A 15,133-nucleotide genomic window follows, 5' to 3' on the forward strand; every position below is an offset into this window, starting at 1 on the left:
TTTTTTTTTTTTTTTTTTTTTTTTTTTTTTTTTTTTTTTTTTTTTTTTTTTAATTTCAACTTCTAAAATTAATTTACAACCATTTTTAAATATTTTAAAAGGAAGAAATCCCTTTTTTTTTTTCTTTTTTTTTCGTTTTTTTCTTTATTTCTTACTTTTATTATTTGTCATTTTATGTTCGTTTTTAATAGTTATTTGAGATATTTACAATTTTTGCATTATGGAATTTTGTCTTCCTTGCTCAAAAAAGGATTCTCTCTCCCTTTGAAATGTCTATTCTACCCCCAATTTTGCCTCTCTTTTTCTTTTCTTTTCTTTTCTTTTCTTTTCTAATTATGCTACATTAATTTTAAAAAATAAAAATTCAAACTAATGAAAAATATTAATAATTTATTTAAAAAATACTTTCAAACTTTCTTAAAAAATACGTTTGAATTTTCAAAAATTACAGTAATACCTTAAACTTTTATGAAATAAATAAATAAATAAAAAGTTTTAAATTTAAATTTTCAAAATTATACTTTTTAATTAGTTGCCATTTTTTTTATTTATTTAAAACTCAATGGATTTTTAATTTGTTAATAATGATTTTTGTCGTCAATTTTTATTAAAGTAGACTAAATCTTTTTTTATTAATTTCATTGTTTTTTAAACCCATTTGCAGAATTTACTTTTTAAAAGTTTTTTATTATATATTTTTTTAATTAAAAGAACATATCAATTATTGATGTATAATGCATGTATGGTCTTTGGATAGAATAATGGGTCACATGACACTTGTATTATATATATATATATATATATATATATATATTTGTATATCAAAATGTCTTTTTATTTATATGATAGTTTTTAATTTATACAAATAAATCACGAATCTAAATAATAATTACTCGTTAATTTAATTTCAATAATTGATTTGTTCTAATTTTATTATTAGTTATAATTATAATGGATTTATTTTTAATTTGTTTTTATATTAATATGATAATAATTTAATTTATCAATTTGCTGGCATTAAATATTTAAAAGAATGTTTTGTCATTAATTAATTGAACGACCTTTTGGCTTTCTCAATATTAAAAAATGCAGCTTCTCTCAGCCTGATGTTCTTCCTCGAGCCGCCGACCGAGCTTTTCTCCTTTTTCATTGACCAAGCGACTGCCGACGGTCAGGTTAAGAAATTGGGTTGTTTTTAGAAAATGAATTTGATCTAGACGATTGGACCGTAAATCGAGACAGGTAAACGATATAGTTAGAATAGATGCATGCAAGCAGACTCAATCTCTGACACGCAAAGTTACATTTATTTGAGATAATAACAAGGTTGTGAATGTTTGATTAATCCACCCGACTAAATGATGTGAAAGTTATCTTATTTATAACCAAATGAATTACAAGGATATGAAAATAGTAATAAATGGAAATAACAATAAATGAAAAGATACCTATGATAATAAGGCAAATATTAGAAATATTTGCCTTATAATAAAATATCAAATATAATATATATGGTAAACTATAATTTATTACTAAATATCCTTAACACCCCACCGCAAGCTAAGCGTCGGATTTAAACGAACGTGAAGCTTGAATCTGAAAAATTCAAAGAGGTTGAGAAACACTTTTCATGAAGATGCTAACAACCCGGTTCTTGGCCATCAAAAATTTGCAGAGGGATCGCCGCTCAGCGGCGATGATACCTTGGCTTCGGCGAGAATATGTCTAACTCATGAAGAGGGATTGTCGCTTAGCGACGATGCTGCCTTGGCTCTGGTGAGAATATTTCTAACCCCAAGAAGTAGAAGGGGAAACCTAGAGCAAGGGACAAAGACAATGTTGAAGCCGGAAGAGTCGCCACATTGGGCGAATGGAGCCAATTTTGGCGAGAAGGGCAGTCGGAAGAGTTGCCTCATCGGGCGAAGAAGCCAATTTTGGTAGGAAGGGCGGCGGCAACTTGGTTGAATCGTAACCATAATAGAGGTTGTGACACCTAAAAAAGTAAATGAATGAACTGATACTACATCAAAATAAGAGCGATTTTGAGAATTGGATGACTACAAAATGTTTAAAAGAAATTAAAGTTATTATCTATACCAACAGTGCATTTTTTTTTTCAACGACTCAATCATAGGAAATTCATAGTTAAGTATACTTGAAGTCATTTTATATTACGTGACATCATGTGCATTTTTCTAGAATGCATGTGAATGAAATATACCATGTTAAAATGACTCGTGTTGGTCTATGAAAATAGTTTTTACTATTGAAAAACGATGAGTAGATAACATGACTATGTTGCACGAGATACAAAAAAATGTCGAGACCAAAGTGTCGTATTCGAATTCAAATAATTTATTAACAAAAAACTAAAATAATTGCGAGAATATTTTCAAGCCAAACCATGGAATCTTGGTGGGGGAATCAAATCTGATATAGGAATCAAGATGGACGGCTGTGATCGTCCCAGTTTCTATTCCAATGATAATGAAACCCATGTTCGAAAACTATACAATAGAAAGCCCAATATCGGTATCGTATTTCTTTTTTATTATATAGTTTGATATCTTCATTTTTTTTATTATATAGTTTGATTCCATAGTCCACACGGTTTGCAAGCTTTCCCCACTCCCATACTTCTCCCATACTTCTTGACTGATTATTTTCTAATCTAAATTATACACTAAGATCATATTTTTAGTCAATTTATATTGTATTTTATTTTTAATGGTTTGATTACCACATTTTTAAATTAAAATGGATCCACACCTAATTCGATTTTTCCACTTTAATTTCGAGTGGGTTGGGATGATTAATTAATTTTAATTATTTGAGTAACCGAATTATATATAATATGATTTTTATATTTAATGTCATAAAATATTAGATTCTTCTTTTTAAAATATTTACAAAAATATTGATATTTAAACTATCAACACCACGTCTTTACCATTCATATCATAATGCGATAATGTAATATAAAAAAAAAATTATTTTTTTTACGCTACTTTTTTAATTTGTTGGGTATTTAAAAAAAATTGATATTAGTGATTTTTTTCAAAATTGAATGGTATTATTAAAAGTTCAATAATAGACCCAGAGAGGTCAACTAAGTGGAAGTCAAACGACAGAGTCGAGAATTTGTGATCGATCTGAAGAACCACTGCCAATCAACCATAGTAGCCCCCTTCAAATCGTTAAGTATTCAGGCTGATTAAGAAGCCCAGGAAACCAGTCCACTATGTATTGATCAATATCGCTTCCAGGGCTTTGACACCCAACGAAGCTAGAGAGACCTAACGTGATATGAGAAGTGTTAATTCTCTTCTCCCTGTTAATAAAACATACTAAACGAATTGAATCAGATTCTTTTGCTCTCGTGCCCAATTTTTAACACTCTCCAACAAAAATATTCCACATAAAAATTCCTTATCTTTTAGAAAGGTAAAAAAACAAACTTGGTTGCTTGGTTGCTTGAAACGAACACGCTTGTATAGTTAATACTTAGGTTTAAAATTTTCAAGATCGGCTGAAGATCTAAACCCAACTCATATGACATAAACACAACGTTTATAACATTTTTCGCAAAAATATTTTATGTTAAATATTAATTAAATATACCGACAATTATTCAAATGATCTTTTGCTACTAAACTATTATAAAATTGAAAAAAAAAAAACTAAAATTATAGGTCAGGAACCAATTTCAAATTGAGAAGTAGAAAGGGAAAAAATTGAAGAGATAATTTTGGATTTTTTAATTATAAAAAATAAAATAATAATAATAATAATAATAATAAGTTTTTGGATGACGTCAGATATGGGAATGGGAGTTTCCCGTTTGGGAATTGGAATGAGATCCCTTTCTCACTGAATCTTAATCGAAATCCACTTCCACGTGTCACCACGCTACTCTCCACATTTCCTCTTCGCCAAATTACTCTTTTACCCCTATTTTATTTTTTCAATAAACGTTTAGAAAATGACCTAAAAGGTAAATTAATAAATGAATACATTTCAACAACTTTATTTCAAAAATACCTATATTTAGGGTATTTTTTTTAAAAAAATGGATTAAAACTATCTATCCACAGTTCATAGATTATCTATATCTAATCTAGATACCTGTAGGCCACAGACTTTTTACTTATGAATGGAGATCAAGGAAAACATAGCAGGTCACATGAGCGAAAGAAAGTTCGAACCCTACTGCACAACGATGCCTTGTGAGCCGATAAAGTTATGATTAAGAAATGGGTTGGTAGAATTAATATAAATATACTAAAAAATATATTTAAAAAAAAAAAAGAAAAGGAGTTGAGGTCATAGTTGTAATTTCAATGTGCATTGGACATTCCACAATTTCGATGGATCAAGAAAAAGGAGGTGAAAAGAAAGCTGAAAGCAAAAGCTTCCAATTTTCTCTCTCTCTGTTTCTGAGTCTCTGCAAATCCTTTGCTTCTTCTATTGCTCAAAAAGGTTCTTTTCTTCATTGTTTCCACCTGAAAGAAGAAAAGCTTGAGAATTTCTCCAAAAGCAGCTTCAATGGCGACAAACCTTTCTATTTCAGGTAACCCAATTCCAACACATTCGCTCTGATCCAAACATTCCACGCCGCAATGTCTCTTTTAGGGTTTTTCGGGTTTCCCCTTTTATGGAGGAGAAGTCTTTCTCTCTCTTTCTCAATCCCCATTCCTATCTCTAATTCCTGGAATTCTGTGAACTTCTGCTGAGATTGCTTGGGTTTCAGTGATTTCTCAGACGGTAACTGACTCTGCGCTGTTTCTTCTTCGATTACTCTTAACTCACACCTTTGGCTGCTTTCTTCAGTGATTTGCGGTAGCATCCGTCATTTTTTGGGTACTCCGATGTTGAATTTAGCTCCCCTTTTCCTGGGATTTTGTTGACTTAAGATAAGGGTGGTGTTGTGCGGTGGAACCCTGGTCCTTCGATTTAGCTCGATTTTGTTGGTATTTGGGGAATCTTTGGAGAAGTATAGTTTTGTAGTTATGTGCGTGGGGTTAATTTATCAGAACTTGTGGGGGGATATAAATGGATGTTTTTCTCAACTTTGTAATGGCGGAGAAGGATAGTAAGCTTAGGAGTATTTGTTTTGGGCGCTGTCGGTGGATGGAATTTTAGCATCAATTGCTATTTGATTTCTGAGATTGTTGTTGATTATTCAATATGGAAAACCCATTTCCATCCAAGGAGGAAGGGATGGGGTATTGGGGGCCTTCCAGAACTCAGGCCGATGCTCTGACTTTTACTGACGCTGGAATGAGGATTCCTAGTCCTGAAGATGTGCTCCACAGCATCTCAGAGCTGATGAGTTTTGATTCTTATGCAGGATGGGGCAACAACTGTGCAGTAATGGATCCGGTTTTCACCTCTTGTGGAATTTCGTCGATTCCACCAACGAGTACTTGCCCTTCTATGGAGGGCTCAACTTTCCCAGAAGGGGGGAGCCATGAAATACTTACTTTGAATGAACTTGGTGGAGCTTCCATTTCCGTGGTGAATTCTTTTACCTGTGGAGATGAGGTTATGTTTCAGCAGCCAGATACTGAATTTGGGGTATCTGATGTTTCGGACAACACAAATGAATCAGGTTCGAATTCAAATAACGTCCAAGACATGGATAGTTGTCTGATTTCTAGGCCGATTGGTTGGTCACTTGATGAGAGAATGCTGAGGGCATTGTCCTTGTTTAAAGAGTCTTCACCCGGAGGTATTTTGGCTCAAGTCTGGGTGCCTATGAAGCATGGAAACCAATTCTTCCTGAGCACCACTGATCAGCCGTATTTGCTCGATCAAATGCTCACTGGGTACCGTGAAGTGTCGAGGTGGTATACATTCTCTGCGGAAGGGAAACTGGGTTCTCTCCTTGGACTTCCTGGTCGTGTTTTCAATTCCAAAATTCCAGAATGGACATCAAATGTTAGATATTACAGTGACGCTGAGTATCTGAGAATGGAACACGCAATTGGTCACGAGGTTTATGGATCAATTGCCTTACCAATATTCAGTAATGAACTTGAAAGGTCATGCTGTGCCGTACTTGAAGTTGTTACGACAAAGGAGAAGCCCAATTTTGATGCAGAGATTGACATTGTTTCCCGAGCGCTGGAGGTTAGTTCTTCACATTCACTCAAATACTATTACTTCCTGATATACGATAGTTACAAATAATCGTTTCTGATTACTTGAAGCTAACTTCTTGGGGATCAATTCTTATTTAAAAAAACCTTCTTGGTGGTGAAGAGTATGAAGTACAATGCTCTATCCTTTCTATTAAATTGAAGGGAATTGACAGATTTTTTTGGTTTCTGATTATTCAATTTGGGTTTTGACCTCCATCCAGCATGAAACTTAGAACTTTTTTATGCTATAAATTTATAAACTTCATTAATAAATATCATGTGAACCTTGAGGTAGCGTTTCAAGTTTTTATCACGTGGTTTCTTTTCGTTTCTTCTTGTTCTTTTTTATGACGAAGTTTTCTACCGCCAGGTAAGGTAATATTTTCCTTTGGCATCTTAAAGTTTATACGGACACATATCATGCCAATATGCAATAGCATTTCAGTAAGGATACGTACGATAGCTCGTTGATAAGTACATGACATGTTTCTCTAAAGGTTGAACATGATTATAAGCAGTAACTAATTCATTCAGTTCGAACAACTCATCTTCTATGGAATTTTCTGTTGTCTAGTGATACTTTTCTAGCAGTCCACTTTTTGGAGTTTTTGAATAATTATATCATATGGATTTATTGTTGCATGATATTTTTTTGGACCATGATTGTTGCAGATTGTTAGCTTGAGAACTATTGCACCGCCTCGACTATATCCTCAGGTAATATTGGCTGCAATATATGTTAGTTTTTTCTGCAGTTTCCTTTTAGTAGTATGTAGATACTCTCAAGTGAAAAGGTTCCCTTATTGTTGGAAAACTCACATTGTGGTGGTCATAGAAAGAAAAAAAAAAAAAAGAAAGAAAGATTTCTGCTTATATTGTTTTATTTCTTGATCACTTATGATAAAGTACATGACAATTATTGCCAATAGCCATCTCCTTTCAAATATATTTTTAATTCTGCACCTTTACATCTTTAGTTATATCAATGGAATATTTTTTACAGTGTTTGAAGCAGAACCAGAGATCTGTATTAGCAGAGATAACAGATGTGCTACGCGCTGTATGTCATGCACATAGGCTACCTCTGGCACTCACCTGGATTCCTTGCTGTTATACCATGCAAGCTGTTGATGAGGCTGCTAGAGTTCGTGTGAAGGAGAACGACGTCAGCCCAAAGGGGAAATCTGTATTATGCATTGAGGAAACAGCATGTTATGTGAATGACAAAGCAACTCAAGGATTTGTGCATGCGTGTACGGAACATCATCTTGAAGAAGGACAAGGGATAGTTGGGAAAGCTCTTCAATCTAATCATCCCTTCTTTTATCCTGACGTGAAGGCATATAATATTAATGAGTATCCGCTGGTCCATCATGCACGCAAGTTTGGTTTGAATGCTGCTGTTGCAATCAGGCTGAGAAGCACATACACTGGTGCTGATGATTATATACTCGAATTCTTTCTACCTGTCAATATGAAAGGAAGCTCAGAACAGCAACTTTTATTGAACAATCTCTCTGGTACCATGCAAAGAATGTGCCGGAGCTTGAGAACAGTTTCAAAGGACGAATTATTGGGGGCCAAGGATCCTGATGCTGGATTCCAGAGTGGAATGGTCGGTAAGTCTGCAACTACGTCCAGGAGAAACTCACAGTCTACGGTTACAGACAGTGAAACAAGGGTATCTAACTCGATAAATGATGGAACTAAAGCGGAATGCCCTAAGAAGCAGGTTATTTTATTTCTGTGATCCTGTTTGTTGTTCTATCGTTCTATTTATTTCATTTCATTTTATTTTTTATTTTTCCATGTTCTATTGTTTCCTTTGTTGTTGCCATTTTGTCTTTTGTTTATTAATCATCTCATTTTAACATTTCAATCTTTCATTTTTTATGGTACTGATTGCCCTCTAAATAAGGCATAAGGTCATTGTTTGTTTAATTGCACAAAAAATATCTGAAATCACCCTTTACTTAACAATGAAACAATTTGCAACAGCTAGGGTCTCCCTAGTTCTGTAAAGGCCATTTTAGGGATTGGATCCAGTTTCGATGATTGCTCGTGATTAATGTAGATATATGAGTGGTGTTAAATAGAAAATGTAGATATTTGGGGGGCGTTCAATAGAAAACGTTGCATCAGACAGTCTGATTGTACGTATAATTTGGACCTATCAAGAAACGTCTGTTTAATTATTACACTAATCCGATACAAAAGGATGAAGGTTTATATCTGTCACAGTAAAATTATCTGCTGTGTACATCCTTGAATGTCTAGACCATCCCTAGCTGTTAGATATTCTCTGTGGTTAGGTGCTTTGGGGTGGGGGGGAAGAGGTGCGGGGTTTTGGTCCAATGAGAATACTTTTGTAAGATCCCACATCGATTGGGGAGGAGAATGAAGCATTCTTTATAAGGGTGTGGAAAACTCTCTCTAGTGGACTTGTTTTAAAGACGTTGAGGGGAAGCCGGAAAGGGAAAGCTCAAAGAGGACAATATCTGCTAGATGTGGGCTTGGGCCGTTACAAAACTTCAATCACTCATTTTCCTGGTCACCTATCCATGGCCAGTTTGTTCTTTGATTGTTTTTAGTATAACTGTTCCTGTACGTAATTTAGAGTATAGAACCGATAAGCTGAAAAGGCACACAAGACTGATTTTGAGATGGATAGCATTGTCTAGATAGGAATGTATTATAAGACTGCTGCATCCCCCTTTACTTTGAAGTGGCAGATGGGCATGGAATTTCAAATTTGTTGTGTCTCCCACATTGCGTGGTGCATTTTCCATTTTGACTATTGAACAGTATAATTTAATTTACGGGTGAAATTTTCTGTGCCTTTTTCCTTGGTGCACATTTACAAACGGGTAACGGATTTATCTTTAACAGTTTCTTATGCATCTTATCCAGCAGACGACTAATGGTACACGGAGGCAGGCGGACAAAAAACGTAGCACAGCTGAAAAAAACGTGAGCTTTAGTGTTCTTCAGCAATATTTTTCTGGGAGTCTCAAGGATGCAGCGAAGAGCATTGGTGGTGAGCCTGCAGATTCTTTCTTTCAGTTTTTGTTTCATTCTATTTAAATAAATGTCCATATTTCATTAATAACTCGAAGTATAGAAAAAAAGACTAAAAACCAATGACCAATAAACGCTGGACGACCGAACAGAATTAAAAAAAATGATCCCAGCTATTGTGATCGAGGACGATGGGTACTTGCTAACAACATTAGAATGTTGCAGTATGAACTAGAGATGAAAATCTATTAACCTTTAACATCCTCTCATGACTTGCATAGATCAAAATATTTATAAGAAATATTTCAAGTATGTTCGTTCTAAAATAGATTATACATTTTCAATGGCTTTTACAGTTTGCCCAACAACCCTGAAAAGAATATGCAGACAACATGGGATTCTGAGGTGGCCGTCCCGTAAAATAAACAAGGTAAACCGTTCGCTAGGGAAAATACAGACGGTTCTCGATTCTGTGAAGGGGGTGGAGTGTAGACTGAAGTTTGATCCAACGACAGGGGGTCTTATGGCAGCCGGTTCTCTTATTCCAGAGCTCAATGGGCAGAACAGTCCTCTCTTCTCTGATAATAATCCATCTATAATAAACCTCAAGCCGTTACCTCGGGATGTAAATTCAGTTCCTTCTATCCCTTTCGATAGTCAGAACCCCACTGTGAAGTTGGAAATGGATGACCAAAGAAACTCGTCGAGGAGTGTTCTTATTCCTGAGAAGGAACCCAGTGTTTGCCAGCTTGATTGTGGTGAAGGTTCAAAGTCCACTGGGTTAGATGCTGCATCATGCCAGCTTTCTGGCCTGGATGTGATGGATTGGGATGTCCCAGGGAATGCCGCAGGTTGTATTACTGCTAAAAAAGGCAACGGATTGGATTTTGTTGAGAATAATTTGAGGTCATGCTCTTTTGGGGCTGCCAACGGGGTGGGAACCATGTGGGAAGGCAGCGATGGAATGAATGAACATTACCAGCCAACTACTTCAAGCATGACGGACTCATCAAATGGCTCTGGCTTATTGATCCACGGGAGTTCGTCCAGCGGTCAGAGCGTCGAGGAGAGGAAGCATTTGCAAGAAAAAACTAGCTGTGTTGACAGTGATTCAAAGATCGTTGTAAAAGCTTCATACAAAGAAGACACGGTTCGATTCAAGTTTGATCCGTCTTTAGGATATCTCCAGCTCTACGAAGAAGTTGGCAAGAGATTCAAGTTAAACCAGGGGACATTCCAGCTCAAATACCTCGACGACGAAAAAGAATGGGTAATGCTAGTTAGCAATTCAGACATGCAGGAATGTCTTGAGGTGATGGACGAGATCGGCACCAGAAACGTGAAGTTTCTCGTACGCGATATCACGTGTGCCGTGGGCAGTTCTGGCAGCAGTAGCTGCTACCTATCTGGAGGTTCATGAAAAGCATTTGATACCTCCACAGTTCGATAAAGACTCGACCATTGTTTCTACCGTATTTCCATCAACAAGTTGCTGAGAAAGGAAGGTCAATCATGCCGCCGCACTTGAGACCATCACGGTTCTCAATCGGGAACCGATACATAGAAAGTATCTTCATATACATCCTTTCTCTTCCACACTTTTTGATCTCTTCTCTGTTTTCAGGCCTCTCAAGGTTCTGAAAGTTGAAAGCACTCCAACGTTCGGGTCAAGTCAAGGTGAGCTCACGGACTCATACTGAATTAGAATCACGGTCGTTCACTCGTCAGTCGAATAGCTTTGTAGATGAAAAATTAGGAAGCATCCTGTTTCAAAATGGCTATATCTTGTAATCATGTTTGCATTACATTAGTGAAGAGGTGATAGAAATTAGTTTATATCCAATGTGATTATTTTTTGGTGTAATGTAAGTTCTAAATAAAGTTTGGAATTGGTAGCTGTGGTATCTGGACAAGGAAAATAATGTAAAAATTGTTCATCTTGGTGAGCACATTTGACTGATTCTTACCAATCATTCTTCATTAATTGGTAACCTAAGTCTCATGTTCAATTACTAATGAATGAGGGGGACATAAAAGAGACAATCTTCCTAGCTGTTACCTCCTGGTTTCTTGGAGTTTTCCTTGGTAGTGCAGGGATCCTTCATTCTTTCTACTTTCAATCTGCTGGTCAAAACAAAACAAAACAAAAAGGACAAAAGTGTCATTTCACTTCTTTAATATAAAGTTCTCGTCTTCGAATCTCAATTGAGCTGGATGTAGTGTATCATAAGGGATTTGCCTTTCCTATTGATTTCGAACTCAGGACGAGCTTTCGGAGTTAGCTTATCTTCATGGAATCACGACTCTTTGTCTCGGCTATTGTAAGACAGAGAAAAGAAGTTTATGATCTATAGGCTTTCTATTTTTACACGACATTGCTTCGTCGGACTTTCACCCATTGTGAACAATGTCCCACTACCTTTTGTACGAGTTTAGTATGTGACTCGTGACTCATTATTTAATAATGTTTACTTTAACATTTTTGTTTGATAAATTTAAGCTGTTTTTTTTAATTGTTTTTATCATGGTTGTTTATTTATTTTTAAATAATTAAATTATTAAATCAATTTTTTTAGTTATCAAAATTTGCTCTTTTTTTTCACGGGATAGATATTGAATAACCAAACTTACGATTGAATAGTATTTATTAACTTAATTTTAAAAAATAAATGGTTATTATATATCTAAAAAAGTTAAAATTTCTTATTTATAGTTCTTAAAATAAATAATTATTATACAAGACTTGAGTTTTATTGTTTCCAAATTATTTTTACATAATTTTAAAAATGCTTTCTAAAAAATGAGAAACAAAAATAAAAATATTTGTTGGAAAATTTTGAAATAATTGAATCTTCCGAACTTAAAAAAGGAAAAAAAAAAAAAAAAAATCAGAAAAAGAGGGTGAAGCCGCGGAATTCGGAGGATGAGACCGACTTGGAATTGGATATGGATCCTTAGCAACAAAAATTGCCCATAAGCTGACATTTTTTCCTTTTTTGCTGTTCCAGACCCCTTGAGAGAAGATCTCTCCCCGTTTCTGATGCAATTTCTCACCGATTTCCATGGATTCTAAGCCTCAGCCTGCAGGTTTGCGAGATTCATCCCTATCTCCCTCCTTTTTTTTGTTCCCATCATTACGATTATTGGAGTCTTTGAGGTCGTCTTGTGGTTATTGTTTTCTCTGCTTGGACTCTTGATTTCTTGTGGATTATATATTGGGTCTTGGAATTTGATGGATTTTCTTTGGCTAATTGGGTTCACGAAAGAGAGTTCAGCGTTTTAATCGCATATCCTTTTGTTCTTGGGTGATAAAACTCTCGTTTAGATTGTGTTTTCGCTGCTTCTCTTTGTTTGTATATTAGGTTTGTATTTTCTTGTTGGTTTAATATCCGAAAAGTTGAGTGGCGTGACCCCTCTTGTATCCAGTTTAGCGTTCTTGAAGGTGTCTGGTTTTGTGATATGTGGGTGCACTGTTTTGATCTTTGCGCTGCATTGATTTCAATGGATGAATGAATTAGTTTGTGCTAGATTGTGTTCATCTGGGGTAAAAGAACCGTTGGCTCTGTAAACAGATGAGATTGGATGAACTGTTGATGGATTTCTAGTGTTCATGTAGACGCTTCCGCCTCGGCTTTAATGTTCAAGATTATGATATGAATCAATCCACACGCTAAGGGATGGGGGGAAATTATCTTGGTCTGTAATGGGAGCTGTCTCGCCTGTCAATTAATTTTGTTTTATACCGTTCTTTTGATTATTGCAGCTTCTAATCCTCCCCCGAAACCTTGGGAACGAGTAGGGGGATCATCAGGTCCAGCACCTTTTAGACCCCCATCAGCTGGCAATACAAGCGACGTTGTAGAGGCTTCGGGGACTGCAAAACCTGGGGAAATTGTTTCTAGTTCTGATAGTAGTGCTGCTATTAATAGAAACTCACTTGGCAGGCCTGTTCCAACAAGGCCTTGGGAGCAAAACTATGGGAATACCAGCTATGGAGGAGGAGGAGGTTATGATTTAAATTTTTTCGCCTCTTTGCTACTGATGTTGCTTTCCCATGTGATATTCTTCCTCAGAAGCTGAGGTTATATCGTGTTTTTGTTAATGCAGCTTATGGTTCAACTATGAATAATTCTCTCTACAGTTCTGGAATGTATGGTTCGTCTTCTTATGGTGGAGGAATGTATGGTGGTGGAATGTATGGAAACAACAGCATGTATAGAGGAGGTTATGGTGGGCTTTATGGATCTTCTGGTATGTACGGAAGTGGCGGTATGTATGGAGGTGGAATGTATAACAGTGGCGGCCTTGGAGGTCCGATGGGTGGCTATGGAATGGGGATGGGTGGTCCTTATGGTGGTCAAGATCCAAATGACCCGTACGGTCCTCCCTCATCTCCTCCAGGATTTTGGATGTCATTTCTACGAGTGGTACATGATTTACTTCTCTCTGTTATAGTCACCATTATTCATCTGTTTTTGGTTGTTCTGATGTTTATTACCTTCGTATGTTCATTTTTGTCAAGTTGACAGAATGCTTAGTTTCAAACGAAGCCATGGATCGTTTTTGTACACGGCAATACTGTTTTTCCAAATATGATTTTCTTTTATTGTGCTTTATTCTTCTGAAAGCGTTTATTTTTTACTAATTATTTCTTAAAAAAAATTTCGATGACTTGAAATGAAAATTTCTGGATATCGTCGCTTCTTCACGAGGACAATATGTATTTGAAATAAAGACGTTTCCATATTCTGTAATCTGCTATAGATAGGGGATAAGAAAACAAAAAGTACAATGGTCCTTATCTGGATGTATTTCATATTTCTGATTGCAAGTACCTGAGGTTCGTATTTCGGCTCCTGAAGTCTCGCCTTTTTTATTTCTGTGCAGATGCATGGTGTCGTGAACTTCTTTGGTCGAATATCTATTCTTATTGACCAGAACACACAGGCATTCCATATGTTCATGACTGCACTACTTCAGGTGTGCGTGTGCCTTTTGACTTACTACCCCTACTTTATAAATGTTTTGTAGATTGTGCTGACTGCCAACAAGAATGAATCATTTTTTTTGTACCTTGTAGAGATAATGAATCCTATTTAAGGATCCACCAACTTAAAACGTAAAGATCATGATAGCAACATTAATGGTAGATGTTTCATCATGAAAGTGAAAACTGGAATTTAAATCTATAGTGATGGTAGATGTTCAAATTTCGAAGTCGAAACATGAAAGTCAAAACTGGTATTTAAGTCCACCCATAATAAAGAAAGATGAACCACAAGAAGCTCAGTAGCAAGCCGTCTTATAGTTTCTTGTTTCTTGTGGTTGTCACACATAAAATGTGAGATCCCGCATCCGTTGGGGACGGATAGGAGAACGAAGCATTCTTTATATAAGGGTGTGGAAACCTCTCCCTAGTAGACGCGTTTTAAAAACCTTGAGGGAAAACCTAAAAGGAAAAGCCCAAAGAGGACAATATCTGCTAGTGGTAGGCTTGGGCTTGGGCTTGGGCTGTTACAAATGGTATTAGAGCTAGACACTGGACGATGTACCAGCAAGGAGGCTGAGCCCCGAAGTGAGGTGGACACGAGGCGGTGTGCCAACAAGGGCACTAGGTCCCGAAGGGGGATTGGAAGTCCCACATCGATTGGAGAAGGGAATGAGTGCCAGCATGGACGTTGAGCCCCGAAGGGGGGTGGATTGTGAGATCCCACATTGATTGGGGTGGAGAACAAAACATTCTTTATAAGGGTGTGGAAACATTTCCCTAGCAGACGCGTTTTAAAAACCTCGAGAGGAAGCCCGAAAGGAAAAACTCAAAGAGGACAATATCTGCTAGCAGTGTGCTTGGGCTGTTACATAAAAACCTTATGGATATTACCCTACTGTGGATTACATGATTTTTTTTCCTTTTTTTTTTTTTTTTTTTTTTTTTTTTTTTTTTTTTTTTTTTTTTTTTTTTTTTTTTTTTT

General features: G+C 36.0%; 3 protein-coding genes across 7 annotated transcripts in view; 2 read left to right on the plus strand and 1 right to left on the minus strand.

The window, feature by feature from the left end:
* LOC111479619 (arabinogalactan peptide 23-like) overlaps nucleotides 1–4,779 on the minus strand; it is a 17,838-nt gene extending 13,059 nt beyond the window's left edge. Inside the window, exon 1 of the mRNA XM_023124375.1 lies at nucleotides 4,770–4,779. The gene's annotated coding sequence lies outside the window, so the exon portion shown is untranslated. The remainder of the gene's footprint in view (nucleotides 1–4,769) is intronic.
* LOC111479612 (protein NLP9-like) lies at nucleotides 4,388–11,131 on the plus strand. 4 transcript variants are annotated; one of them, XR_002717666.1, is made up of 6 exons: nucleotides 4,388–6,132; nucleotides 6,816–6,860; nucleotides 7,147–7,875; nucleotides 9,054–9,180; nucleotides 9,518–10,666; nucleotides 10,786–11,131. XR_002717666.1 is itself a non-coding variant. In XM_023124367.1 (6 exons), the coding sequence occupies exons 1-6, from the start codon at nucleotides 4,546–4,548 to the stop codon at nucleotides 10,579–10,581; spliced, it is 2,772 nt and encodes a 923-aa protein (XP_022980135.1). In that variant the 5' UTR covers nucleotides 4,388–4,545; the 3' UTR covers nucleotides 10,582–11,131. The 4 variants fall into 4 exon arrangements, 3 of the variants coding, with proteins under 3 accessions (XP_022980135.1, XP_022980132.1, XP_022980134.1); XM_023124367.1 differs by having other exon boundaries at nucleotides 4,388–4,570; nucleotides 5,351–6,132; nucleotides 9,518–11,131; XM_023124364.1 differs by having other exon boundaries at nucleotides 9,518–11,131.
* Nucleotides 11,132–12,070: 939 nt separating this feature from the next.
* Nucleotides 12,071–15,133, plus strand: part of LOC111479052 (peroxisomal membrane protein 13-like) — a 4,508-nt gene continuing 1,445 nt past the window's right edge. Inside the window, exons 1-4 of one of the 2 annotated variants that reach the window (XM_023123516.1) lie at nucleotides 12,071–12,248; nucleotides 12,925–13,167; nucleotides 13,269–13,588; nucleotides 14,049–14,141. In XM_023123516.1, coding sequence (XP_022979284.1) covers nucleotides 12,224–12,248; nucleotides 12,925–13,167; nucleotides 13,269–13,588; nucleotides 14,049–14,141 — 681 coding nt within the window. In that variant the 5' untranslated portion in view covers nucleotides 12,071–12,223. The remainder of the gene's footprint in view (nucleotides 12,249–12,924; nucleotides 13,168–13,268; nucleotides 13,589–14,048; nucleotides 14,142–15,133) is intronic. The other variant, XM_023123515.1, reaches the window with a different exon arrangement.

Source organism: Cucurbita maxima, unplaced genomic scaffold, assembly GCF_002738345.1.
Source record: "Cucurbita maxima cultivar Rimu unplaced genomic scaffold, Cmax_1.0 Cma_Scf00005, whole genome shotgun sequence".
Lineage (NCBI taxonomy): Eukaryota > Viridiplantae > Streptophyta > Magnoliopsida > Cucurbitales > Cucurbitaceae > Cucurbita > Cucurbita maxima.